Here is a 13,040-nt window from a genome sequence, read left to right as displayed (position 1 = left end):
AGACGATGATGCAGACGCAGACACCGACTGCGCAGACGGACACGAACAGTCATGCAGTTTACACACAACAGAATGAAGTTAACCGTAATCTCCTCCACATCAATGAAAAACTAATTCAATCTTAATTGTCTATATCTTTAGTTCTGGATGTCTAACACACTACTAAAGGCCATGTGTCAACATCCATATTTCAGTCAAATACCAACATGAGAGTAACTATGAAGACTAGGCAACACAGAATATAGTTTAAAGTTGATTTTCATTTTAAAAGAAAAAAATGAAATAGCAGTTAAAGAAACATGATTTTTTTAATCCCAAAGGTGGCACAAATGTAAACTCTAGATGCAGTTAAGGCATCATTACGAGTCAGTAATGTTTTGTTGACGGTCGGGCAGGTTTAACAATAAGCAGATCATAAATCTCCAGCAGTCTCTTTTGTTTAAACTCTGTTCAGTATAAAACAACAGTCGTTTTCAGGGGTCAGCGGATCTTTTCACGCCTCACAATGAAGCCACTTCTAAGGAGCTGGACTTCCCTCGGATTCTCGACCTATTGACAGTGACTGACCTTATTTACTCCTGTGAGAAAGTCTATTGTGTTGTGAGGTCTTAGCAAGACAAACGCAAATAGAAAGAGAGTTTCAGCGCTCTTATAGAGTCTCCAGACAAAAAAAAACCCTCAACAGCCGAGCGGCTTCTTAAAACTTTACGGTCATCAAACTTCAATCATTTTAGACTCTCATTCATGAGCTGATGTTTGGCACATTGAGCACTGGGATGTTTGGGGGGGGATATATAAACTGAAATGCCGGAAAACTCCACAGACTAAGAATATAATATGTATGATTGTACATGAATTGAAATGACGGTGTTAAATTTGGAAAGCGTCCTGACATTCCTCCACAAATAGCGCGAGACTATGTGCATCATGCGAGACATCCAGCACAAAAGTCTGAAATAAAAAGACAATTATTTCGAAGCTCTGGGTTTTGTTTTTGGCTGTTAATTGGTAAAGATGTGCTGAATGAGGCTCTTTCTCTGTCGGTCTTCTCTTAACTTCTGAATGGTCTCCGCGGGAGTTTTACTCAGTTTTCATTCATCGTTCCACACTCGCCGGACGCTATTCCAGCTTCTCCCGAACCCTCCGCTTCATTAAATTCTTCTGGGACGTGATGGATAAGAGAGGGCCTGACGGACACTATGAGGGGGACGTGTGAAAAAGGCTCCGGGGGAGATGAAAGGGGCCCCTGCGGCACTGGGCCCCGGTGACCGTCAGCTCCGTCGGACCTGAATAATCCTGAATGGCCCTGACGTTCTTTCACATCTTTTCAAGCTCTTTAGCCTGACTGCTGGAACTCTTCATCCAGCACAATAGCACATGCACTAAAACTGTTTTCTCATGCTAATGGACGGGAATTCACTCCCACAAAACGCTTTCTGCTTTTTCCTCCAGGATTTAAATGGGCCAATTACGGCTTTTTTTCATGTTGTTGCTCCTGGTCTCTCTACATCTCGGAGTTCGAGCGTAATGTTTTTCTGTGCATTCTCGTGAAGTGAAACGGACATCACACACGCGTGGTGTTTTAACAGTGACAAGGATCACTGAGGTGTATTGTTTTCTTAGGATAGTAAACAGAAGAAGAGATGCCCTGAGAGGTTTTTCAGTTTGAAGAGCAAACGTCGGGTCTTTAAATTTGAAGTTCGGTGGAAATCCTCTTCTCATTCATTAGCTCCTATTGACATTCACTATATAAACTGTTCAACTCTTTACACAAGATCACTTCAATGCAAGGTGACTGAACAGAAAAAGAAACATTTGAATCTTTCATAGGCCACGTTTGTTTACTCTTTTTGTTTAGCCATAATATTTTATTTGAGTATAATAAACACAAATTAACCATGATTTTACCACAGTAACAAAGTCAAGCCATGTCATGTGTATATGGTCAATAATCCAGAATAAACATGGTTACCAAACTTTTACTATAATAAAACCATGGTTATTCTTTCAAGAGTATCTTCAACATGATTTTCACAACGAAAAGTGTCTCCACGTAACAGAAGTTTGAAATGGTTTTCTGATATAAATAAAAATGTTTAAAGAAAAAAGTCTAAGAAACTTAGCCAGCTGGTTTTAATGCAGAGGTTTGACTTAAAGGGTTTCAGAGGGTTTTGGGGATGTTGGTGTGTAATGGGATTCCTCATCACTTCTTCCCCCCATATGGATCAAATTGCACAGCAGAATGTTTGAGATTCCAGCGACAGGAGTTAAACTGAAGTCCAAAAGTCTTCTTTTCTATTTCTAAGACATACACGAACATTCCGTGCATTGTAAATAAACAACGTGAATGACAATGGGATTGTTTCTTTCATCAATAACGATCCGAGAAGATTTTAAAAGCATTAACGTCACGCAAAATAAACATCGGAGAAACACACACACGTGCACGTGAATATAAACACTCACCGGTTCCGCTGAAGTCAAACAAACACTGCAACACTTTCTTCACTGGAAACTCTCGCGCATCCCGCGAACATCCATTGAAGTTTGAGTGAACTGAACTTTGTGAAGGTGCGAGTCATTCACACTCGATTCATCTGATTCCTTCACGATCCATCAATGAACTTCTCGAGCAACTTTCCGCGAAAACATCCCGATGCGCAAAAGCACGCGCGAGAGAGTTTAAGACAACAAAACCAACGGCGAAGAGTTTGCGCGTGCGGAGAGATTCCCGGCTGATCTGTTTTCAATGCTCTCTCTCTCTCTCTCTCTCTCTCTCTCTCTCTTTCTCTCTCTCTATCACTCTCTCTCTTCAGATGGGCCGGGCTTCATTTAGCCCGTACTGCACTGACAAAAGTTATATCAAGTTTTTCGACAAGGTCATAGAGAAAAAGAAAATCTGCGTTTAAGAGCTGTAAAAAATCTCGCAAAACTTTGGAATATTTACGTGTTGGACATACTAATTACAACAACTTTCAAAAATTAATTTAATCACTTGTTTTAATTTATATGTTGATGTGATTTCTTGAGGTCTGCTGGTGATATTCAAAAGCTTGTAAGGAATCGGAACGTCCCATCGATGCATTTCGTCCCAGATCTTCTGTAAATTCAGCATCATTTATCACTGCACGGATCTATATTTCAGGTGGAAATGGGTCAAGACGAATTCATTGGAAGGAAATAAATATTGAAAACCCAGGATCAGCTCTGTAAAACTGACACGACTCAATATATTAAACCAAATGCACCTTTAATCATTATTAATTAATTTAATTCTGATCCAAATTTAATTGTGACGTTTAAAAACGATGTGAAACGGGTCATTGCCTTGAATCGATGTTTATAATAATTATTTTTTATAATAATAGGCTATATTAATAATATTATATAATGCTTTAATGTGGATTACATTAAAAGAAATATCTGAACTCGATGTGCTAGATCTTAAAGTCTGGTAAGAACATATGGAATGTCCAGGAAAACAGCAAATCTTCATTTGTTTAAAAACTGAACTTAAAAATAAAAGCTAATGTTTGGAACGTAATAGGCATTTTTCACATGATATAGAGTTAATTCATATAAAATTGAAAGTCAATGTCTTATTGTTTATTTGTAATTGTATTTAATTCTCAAAAGAAAGACCTGTTCTGTTGGCATGTGGCTTTAAATTATATTTTTTTATTACTTTTTTTAAGTGAGGGGCCAGTGATGTCAATAAGGCACTGTAAGAGTGATCTCAAGACCTGTGTGTGTGCGTGCGTGCGTGTGTGTGTGTGCGAGTGTTTGCGTGCGTGCGTGTGTGTGTGTGCGCGAGTGTGTGTGTGTGTGTGCTTGTGTGCGCGAGTGTGTGTGTGTGCGTGCGTGCGTGTGTGTGTGTTTGCGTGCGTGCGTGTGTGTGTGCGCGAGTGTGTGTGTGCGAGTGTGTGCGCGAGTGTGTGTGTTTGCGTGCGTGCGTGTGTGTGTGCGCGAGTGTGTGTGCTTGTGTGCGCGAGTGTGTGTGTGTGTGAAAGTGTGTATTGAAGATTTCAGGCATTTACAAATGACCTTTGTGCTTTTGAAATGTTTAAAGGGTTTATTGCAGGATTTACAGTTCGGTTAACAAATAACCACAACAAAATCACACCAACAGCATTTAATGCAACAATATAATGAGGTGGATCTTAAGAAAGATAAACTAATGAGTTTCAATGAATCACAATTCCTGCCTGTATTTTTGTTTAGTTTCAATTAATATTTTGCTACTTCATAAGTTGTTTTAACCTTTACAATCAATGTATTTTACATTTTGCTTAATATTATATTTATTTGACATCATATTTAGGATCAGACTTATTGTGACAACTTACCCCATACAGTGAAAACATGTTCTGCTGCAGGTCCACCTGTGATAAACACATTGTGTTAAACTGTCTATAATGATGGAAACAGTTTCACAATCAGGAGCATTATTGCCAGTTACGTTTACGCACACAAGGAATTTAATTTAAGGAGTTTAATGTTGTCACAGCCATGACTTTGAGGTTTGTGCATTCATAGAAATCGATTTAAGAAATAAATCCACAGTGAGAAATATTGGCCGAAGTAAAAGTGTGACGTCTGGCCCAGTCTGCACTAAAGCTGTTTTTCTGTGAAAATTACAACGTTTATGACAGTAACAGTTTTTCCGTTCATTCTGAAATCTAGTGATAACCCCCAAAATTAACACTTTTCCGGCAATGATTTAAGCTTTAAATCCAATTGACATTACCGAGCAACCCAACGGCTGTCATCGTGTCATGTGTTCACTGTTATAATCCCTCCACCAGACCTTCCAATGACCTCCAACTCACAATCACCATCATGATGCCTGTTTCATGTCTTCACAAGTTCACTCGATGACAGATTAAAGGCGTGTTGTGCAATAGCGCCATCTATTGTTATAAAAGAACATTAGATATCTGTTAAATGTGGATCAGTCATCCTCAGTGGCCGAATCTGGACTTTTACTTCGTTCCATCCGGACCGCGAGACAGCTTAATAAACCATTTAATACTTTTGACTATTTTATTTAACCACGCGTCTCCACGTGAAGAATCACATCACACGCGCTGTCAGGAAGATTTAAGTGATTGATTTTTATCCTCGAATATCTTTATCTAGCGCCAAATTTGCTTCGTTTCAACCCTTTCCGCTCCGCGCGCGCGGCTTCTCTCCCGCCAAAGACGCGCCGCATGAAGAGCAGCAAACACGTGATTATTTATAACACTAATGCGGACACGCAGAGCATGTTAATGGACACACAACAGTAAAGAAAGTGCAGCAAATATTAAAGCATTTGTAACTGTCAGTCTGTTTACTGTTTGCTTGTCTCCAACCTTCAACCAGATTTGTGATATGTTATGACCATGAAGCTTTTATCTACATTTAGGATTAGCATTATCGGTCAGCCAACATTTGTGACCCCGTGAAAACACGGCCAAAGACTCATCATCGAATTGATTGTTAGATAACAAGCATCAAAGATGAATTTCAAGAATTAATTTCACTACGATTTTGGCATTATTCAGTCATTGCTGTATATATTGTTATTTTTCACAGAATATTCAGTAGGATGAAGTACTATTGCAGGGTTTTCACAAGCAGGGTCACATGTTGTAGGCTAATGAACAACGTCTTAATTGGGAAAAGATTACTTTGATAAATGAAGTTACTTTGTTTTCAGTTCAGTATAAAACAATATATGATTCACATCACAGATGTAGACTTGTGAGCAAGCATTCTGTTTCTACAACAAAAAATAATAAATACATATTTTCTGGATTTGATTTACTATTGGAAGTAATTAAATCATTAATAAAACATCAAATATACAAGTTTGTGCAATTAGTGTTCAAAAGTGATCAAAAGTTTGATGAATTTATCTTGGTATGCAAGACTAAACTGCTTTGGATAAGTATCTTGATCTGGAGGGCACTGTGAGACATTATGAATCGGATCAGGTGAGCAACATGGTTTGAATAGTGACATAAGATATGACATGTACAATAAATAGAAAAGACAACGGCCTGTCTTGACAGCCTATTTTGCAAAGGACATCAAGATAACAATGAATCTGCTTTCGAGTCAAATAAAGAATGAATAAATACATTTGTAAAGCATTTATAACATGTGAGTTAAAAACGTCTCACTATTTGGCAGGTATTTTGATAGAATCCCCTTTTTTATTTATGCAGTTGTAATAATGCATTTGAAGGCAACTTATTAATCATTAATGAACACATTTATATTATGAAGGGAATCTTAATGTAAAGTGTTAGCATTACATTTCATGACGACTAAAATGTGAATATTTGTTCAATTGAGGAAATGTTATTTTAATGCACCTCAGAGATAGTGTTTGACTTACTGAAGAATACAAAAGTACAGAAGAACATCAACTGTGAGTCCAGCAACATTCTGCAGGTCAAACTACTCTTATGCATATTTTCATACATCAAACAGCTTTATATACCACCACAAAGTGTGAAACTTTATAATGATTTAAACCATTGGACACTTAAGAGGAACAGAGGTTTAAAATCAGACAAGACAAGCATTAAAACAACTGAAAATTATCGTTTGGTTATTTGAATATTATTGAAATAATGATCATACATCTTTCTGGATATAATCTCTTAATTAGAATGTTTATTGGGTAGAAGTTGTGAGTGGGGGTGTTGAAGTCATAAAGGTTGAGAACCACTGCCACCTGGTGGTCGACAGTTAATCAAGAAATATCACTTTTACACATTCACATTTATGCAGTTTGGCAGACGCTTTTATCCAAAGTGATGTTGAATAATTCTGTACATTTGTGTGCGCCCATGAGTTATCTCTGGGATCAGACCCATGACCTTGGTGTTGCTAGCGTCATGATCTAACCCCTGAGACACAGGAAAGCAGAATGTAGTGAAATCACGATGTAGTGCACACTACAAAACAATTGAGTGGAAATGATAAGTGTGTTATAGACTGTGTAAACATTTCTGTACGTCTTTTAGGTTTATGAATCCTGAATGAAATCTTCTGCATTCATCACATCAGATGGACTCTTTAGTCACATATCCCACAATGCCTTCTGCTCCAATCTAACAACTGATGGCAAGGACTGTATGCTCCTATTACGATCCATCAATGAACTTTTATACAAATGAAAGAAAAACGTCTTACAAATATAATCACTTCTCTTAAGAAATCTCTTGTGAAATGTTTTTCCATTTGGACTGAAATCATTGCACCTCAAAAAATGACTTTCTTACTTAGTCTTCTTTTCTTGTTTTCCAGTAAAAATGACTAAACATTCTTGAATCAAGATGCAATTTCTTGATGAGCAAACTGACCTAAGAAAATAAGTCTTGCTTTTAGTCAAAAATGTGTGCTTAAAACAAGCAAAAAGATCTGCCAGTGAGGCAAGAAAAATAATCTTGAATTGAGTGACTAAGAAAACGGTCAACCTTAAATCAAGATTATTTTTCTTGCACCATTGGAAGATTTCTTTGCTTGCTTTTAGTGAATTTCTGCTTAAAAGCAAGACTTATTTTCTCAGGTCATTTTGCTCATCCAGAATATGCATCTCGATTCAAGAATTTGTAGACATTTGTACTGGAAAACAAGAAAAAAAGACTAAGCAAGAAAGTCATCTTTTGCAGTGTGAACCTGAGTTGTGCTATTCACATTGTTCACATTCTATTTTTTCTTGTATGAACAAGACAAACTGATGCAAGATAAATCAAAAGTGCTATGACAGATCGACCTCTGATCAAAACAGTGCTGGGAATGTTGACAGGAAACAGAAGTGATGAGGCAGAACTGAATGAGAGAGCGAGAGAGAGAGAGATTAGTGATGGGTGTAAAGACACGCTGGGTTTTTGGGCGGCTCTGGGTGGAAGCTGCACAGTTGGGTTTGATGGGAGATCTTCCGCCCAGCTCATTGTTACGGCTCACAGCCTCAGAGAATCTCCGATGGGAGGGAGTTTATCCCCTGTGTGTCCACTCAAGAGCTGGATTGTTCTCTACTCTGCTTTATCCAAAACCAACAATACCCCCAAATCCCCAGAGTTTACCCTCAGACGTGTACATGGAGCATACACACCAGCATTCAAAAGCTTAGAGTCGTTGACTAAAACATTTTGATCTGAAGTTAAAGGACAAAAATGTAAGGAATTCCTTTGTAGACAAAATTATCAACGCGCAAGCATATGAGGTCCTTCAACTGCAAACCATATCCTTTATGGTGAATAAATATCTTAAAATAAATAATTGGGACTGAATAATAAAGAAAACCGGACAATACGAGTCCAGAATAGATGTGAACTCCTTCATTGCAGACAATGGCTGACAACACAGGATAATAAAGAACAAAGTTTGGATTGGTTTGGAATTTCCAAAGTTACATCTGTATCATTATATAGTTTCCACGAGTTCTAAATTATTCTGGAGTAAAAGTAAATAAATAAATAATGAGCAAATAACATTAAACTTTGTGATTTTTTTGAAATAAATGTTAACTTACAGAGGGCATCATGTCTTATTGTGAGATATTGTAGGCTATCTCATTTTGTTATCTTTGTCCAGGTGTAATGTTGGTAAATTCCTACAGGGGGAGACTCAACAACATGAATTCAGCAAATAACACAACCATTCAACCATCAAGCCACACAAAGTGTATCTGGAATAATGCATACAACATATATGCAGCACACTGAATACTGTCTTTTTATTCTTGAATTGTATGTCAAATATTTATAAAACATTTCTGTATACAGTACACATTCTGTCAAATGTACTATTTCAGACTATCCAGATATTCCACACATGCAAAACAATGTATATGTTGTGTGTATATAGGCAGACTGTAAAGCACACACCATAACTTCATAAATAGTATGCAAGTATGACATTTTAAACATAGTAAACGATCTCAATATCTCAACAGTTTCTCCTAAACAGATCAAATACTGAAGTCAAACAATCTACTTTAATGACCAACAAAACACTCATAAAAGCTATTTTTGAAAAAGAAAAAAGTGAAACACAGCTGATACTCAAACTAATGAATAGAATACTAACATACTAATTAATAGAATACTAACATACTAATGAATAGAATACTAACATACTAATGAATAGAATACTAACATACTAATGAATAGAATACTAACATACTAATGAATAGAATACTAACATACTAATGAATAGAATACTAACATACTAATGAATAGAATACTAACATACTAATGAATAGAATACTAACATACTAATATATAGAATACTAACATACTAATGAATAGAATACTAACATACTAATGAATAGAATACTAACATACTAATGAATAGAATACTAACATACTAATTAATAGAATACTAACATACTAATGAATAGAATACTAACATACTAATATATAGAATACTAACATACTACTGAATAGAATACTAACATACTAATGAATAGAATACTAACATACTAATGAATAGAATACTAACATACTAATGAATAGAATACTAACATACTAATGAATAGAATACTAACATTCTAATTAATAGAATACTAACATACTAATGAATAGAAAACTAACATACTAATGAATAGAATACTAACATTCTAATTAATAGAATACTAACATACTAATTAATAGAATACTAACATACTAATGAATAGAATACTAACATACTAATGAATAGAATACTAACATACTAATGAATAGAATACTAACATACTAATGAATAGAATACTAACATACTAATTAATAGAATACTTACATACTAATTAATATAATTTTATTTTATTTTATCCGTCAAGCAATTAAATGTTTAAATTATATTTCTTCTGATATAAATTGATTAAGCCATCTGGTCTGGACAAATCTTTTTTATCAAATTAGTTTATTGAATTAAGCATTGATTTTTGTATGCCAATTGTGACTTGTTGTGTCTGTGTGAGCTCGCTGTAACCTTACTGCAAACTAAACTAACTAACATAACCGAGAACTCCATCAAATCTCTTGAGCTTCTTGAGAGCAACATCTGAGCAACAAACTTTCTTCTCTGTCTCCTCACTTTCTCACCTATGCATGTCTTTCAAGCATGTGTCAGCTCATTCAAGAGGACAAAACGAGCCTCTAAACATCTTCCTGTCCATTTTACTGGTGCTGTGCGACAAATAAGGGGGAAGGTCACGGGGTGTAAATCTCGCCCAGTTTTAACAGGCCCTTCAAACAGTTCCGCCTCAAAAGTCATTAAAGAGAATTCAGGAAGATTCACAGGATGAGCTGCTGACACACAATGAGGGAACAAATTCAACTGATTCAGAATAATAAACATAGATTTCACTTTTAAAGTTTCTAAAATATGAAATGAGTTTAGGTCTAAATAAAAATGAAATAATCTAAATCTATTATTTTCCGTAATGCAATTCTAACATACTGCTTACTGTGTGCAGTATGCACTATCAAGTACAATATACATTTGTGATGTATAAAGTTCAAAGGATGAACGTCTGGAACAATTTTTTCCTATTATTGTGTTGCATGTTTACATCAAATGTATTTTCTTCTTAACCTGTTAGAATCAAATAACAAGTCAAGAAGTTCTTAACATTGTGGATGAAGTGATCCCAGTTCATTTGTGACATTACACAGTAAATCAAAAATATATAAAAGTGTATAAAAGTTTGAGTTGCATTCTTTCAGCAGGTGGCGCTAGAGTCGCGGATCTGAATAAAAGGAGTCGAATGCTGAAAAGGGTTTTGAACTTGAATGAGTCTTAAATAAAACAAACTAAACATCAAAACCTTATCAGGCATGCAAAGAAATGTCATGAATCTATTTGTATTTTGAAGAATTTGTATTTAAACGAACTGTTTAGTTTATGTAGACATCATTTTCTTTCTAGTCAGAGAAAACACACAGTTCTCTCTCAATGGAGGTATTCGCCATGAACATCAAAAAGTCTTCCCTTAACCTCACCCATAAAGAAAGATTTCCTTTTCAATCCTCAGAATGAAGGTTTTGTCAGACATGTGTTTCTCTGGGGACATTTCTTCAGTGATTGTGTCTGTAAAGTGAAGTTAAACACACACACACACACACACACTCACACAAAAAGACATCACTGTGACCCTCTGTTCTGTTCAAGACCCCTACGACTAAACAAATTGAGGAGTGACCTCTTGCTCTGGAGTATTTACCCATGACAGGTGTATGAATCACAGCAGTCCCACCCAACTCATTACAGCCCCGGCACACCACCTCAAAAAACTCCAAAACACCCCACACAGCCGTCCAGACCTCCAGCGGGTGAACCACAAATCAAAAAGTTGCAAAACAACACAATAAAAATGTATAGCATTTAAATTTGGCAACATATTTAACAGGACTTTCAATTAAAATGAAAGCAAAATTTTGTAAATTTTTAAAGAATGAGAGCTTTATTAACAAGTGTTTACACACACATGGAATCAGACATGATGACAGGAGCTAAGAAAAACAGATTTACTAACATTCCCAAAAGAAAACATTTGCAAATCATCCCTCAATTTGAATCTGCAAACGGGTTGTGTTTCTCTCAGTGTGACGGTGTGTGTAAGTTATTTTGTGAAGTGTTCTCTGACATGAAGGGCCATGACCTCTGACCCCCCTCTCATATCTGCCCCCCTCCTCCCTCTGCACTTGAGGGCCACGGTCCCCCCTCCCGTGCCTGCCGTCCGGACTGGTGTATGATTTATTCTCCAGCCCACCCCCATCGTGTGTTTGGAGAGAGAGAGGGAGAGAGAGGGGGAGAGAGAGAGAGAGAGAGAGAAGTGGAGAGAGGGCAAGAGAGAGAGAGAGAGAGAGAGAGAGAGAAGGAGAGAGAAGTGGAGAGAAGGGCAAGAGAGAGAGAGAGAGAGAGAGAGAGAGGGGGAGAGAGAGAGAGAGGTGGAGAGATGGGGAGAGAGAGAGAGAGGTGGAGGGAGGGCGAGAGAGGGAGAGAGAGAGAGAGAGAGAGGGAGAGAGAAGTGGAGAGAGGGCAAGAGAGAGAGAGAGAGTGAGAGAGGGCAAGAGAGAGAGAGAGAGAGAGAGAGAGAGGGAGAGAGAAGTGGAGAGAGGGCAAGAGAGAGAGAGAGGTGGAGAGAGGGCGAGTGAGAGATAGAGAGAGAGAGAGAGAGAGAGAGGTGGAGAGAGGGCGAGTGAGAGAGAGAGAGAGAGAGGTGGAGAGAGGGTGAGAGAGAGAGAGAGAGAGAGGTGGAGAGAGGGTGAGAGAGAGAGAGAGAGAGAGAGAGGAGGAGAGAGGGCGAGTGAGAGATAGAGAGAGAGAGAGAGAGAGAGAGAGAGAGATGGGGGGTTGGCGATGTTATGGTGATGCCCATCATTGTGTTAAACTGACTCACGCTCACAGTGAAGCGCTGCCCATCTGGCCACAGAACACAGGAACACTTTCAAACATTTGATTTGTTATTTTTATTCTCTACTTGAGTGAAATCAGTCCATGCTGTGAAGTGTTGTATGTGCGTGTTTAACCTTTCACCTCCTGAATGTAGACGTTTTCACATTCACTTTGATTTCTCAGACTGAACTCACACCGAGATGAACACAACACACGTCATCTTCACATGAACTCTGTCAGAGGACTCCACTGTACTTAAAAAACAGATGAGACCTCTTTAATATCTCGATAATGTCTCCTAGACATCACTGAGATTGAACAGAGACTTTTGACTCAATTACGTCTCAGATACTTCTGAGAAAGAGGCCGGAATGTCACAAATGTCTGTCATTAGAGTTTGAGAAAAGATCTCAACAATGTCTCAGACTGAGCTCAGATTTGGGAAATTTTCCATCATCTGCGTCTCAGATATTTCTCATGAGAAAAAGAGGCGGAACTTCCAGAAATTCAGTCTCCAGTCAATATTATTGAAGATCTCAATGTGAAGAAATTGAACAAAATCCAGATGATTTTACCTCTAGAATCTACATTCAGTTTTGTTTCTTCCAAGTCATTTTAGGAGAAACATCTGAGACTTGAAACATGTGAGTATGGAGATGGTG

General features: G+C 37.3%; 1 protein-coding gene across 2 annotated transcripts in view; it reads right to left on the bottom strand.

Moving 5' to 3' along the window:
- gli2b (GLI family zinc finger 2b) overlaps positions 1–4,882 on the bottom strand; it is a 59,720-nt gene extending 54,838 nt beyond the window's left edge. The window contains exons 1-2 of one of the 2 annotated variants that reach the window (XM_056735520.1): positions 4,748–4,882; positions 4,347–4,382 (exon numbers count right to left, since the gene is read on the bottom strand). In XM_056735520.1, coding sequence (XP_056591498.1) covers positions 4,347–4,382; positions 4,748–4,769 — 58 coding nt within the window. In that variant the 5' untranslated portion in view covers positions 4,770–4,882. Of the gene's footprint in view, positions 1–2,466; positions 2,642–4,346; positions 4,383–4,747 lie in introns of those variants that run through there. The other variant, XM_056735521.1, reaches the window with a different exon arrangement.
- Positions 4,883–13,040: the final 8,158 nt, after the last annotated feature.

The sequence above is a fragment of the Triplophysa dalaica genome, chromosome 21 (genome assembly GCF_015846415.1).
Source record: "Triplophysa dalaica isolate WHDGS20190420 chromosome 21, ASM1584641v1, whole genome shotgun sequence".
Taxonomy (NCBI): Eukaryota; Metazoa; Chordata; class Actinopteri; order Cypriniformes; family Nemacheilidae; genus Triplophysa; species Triplophysa dalaica.
Note: the sequence above shows the minus strand (reverse complement) of the source record. Positions and strands in the feature narration are given on the sequence as shown.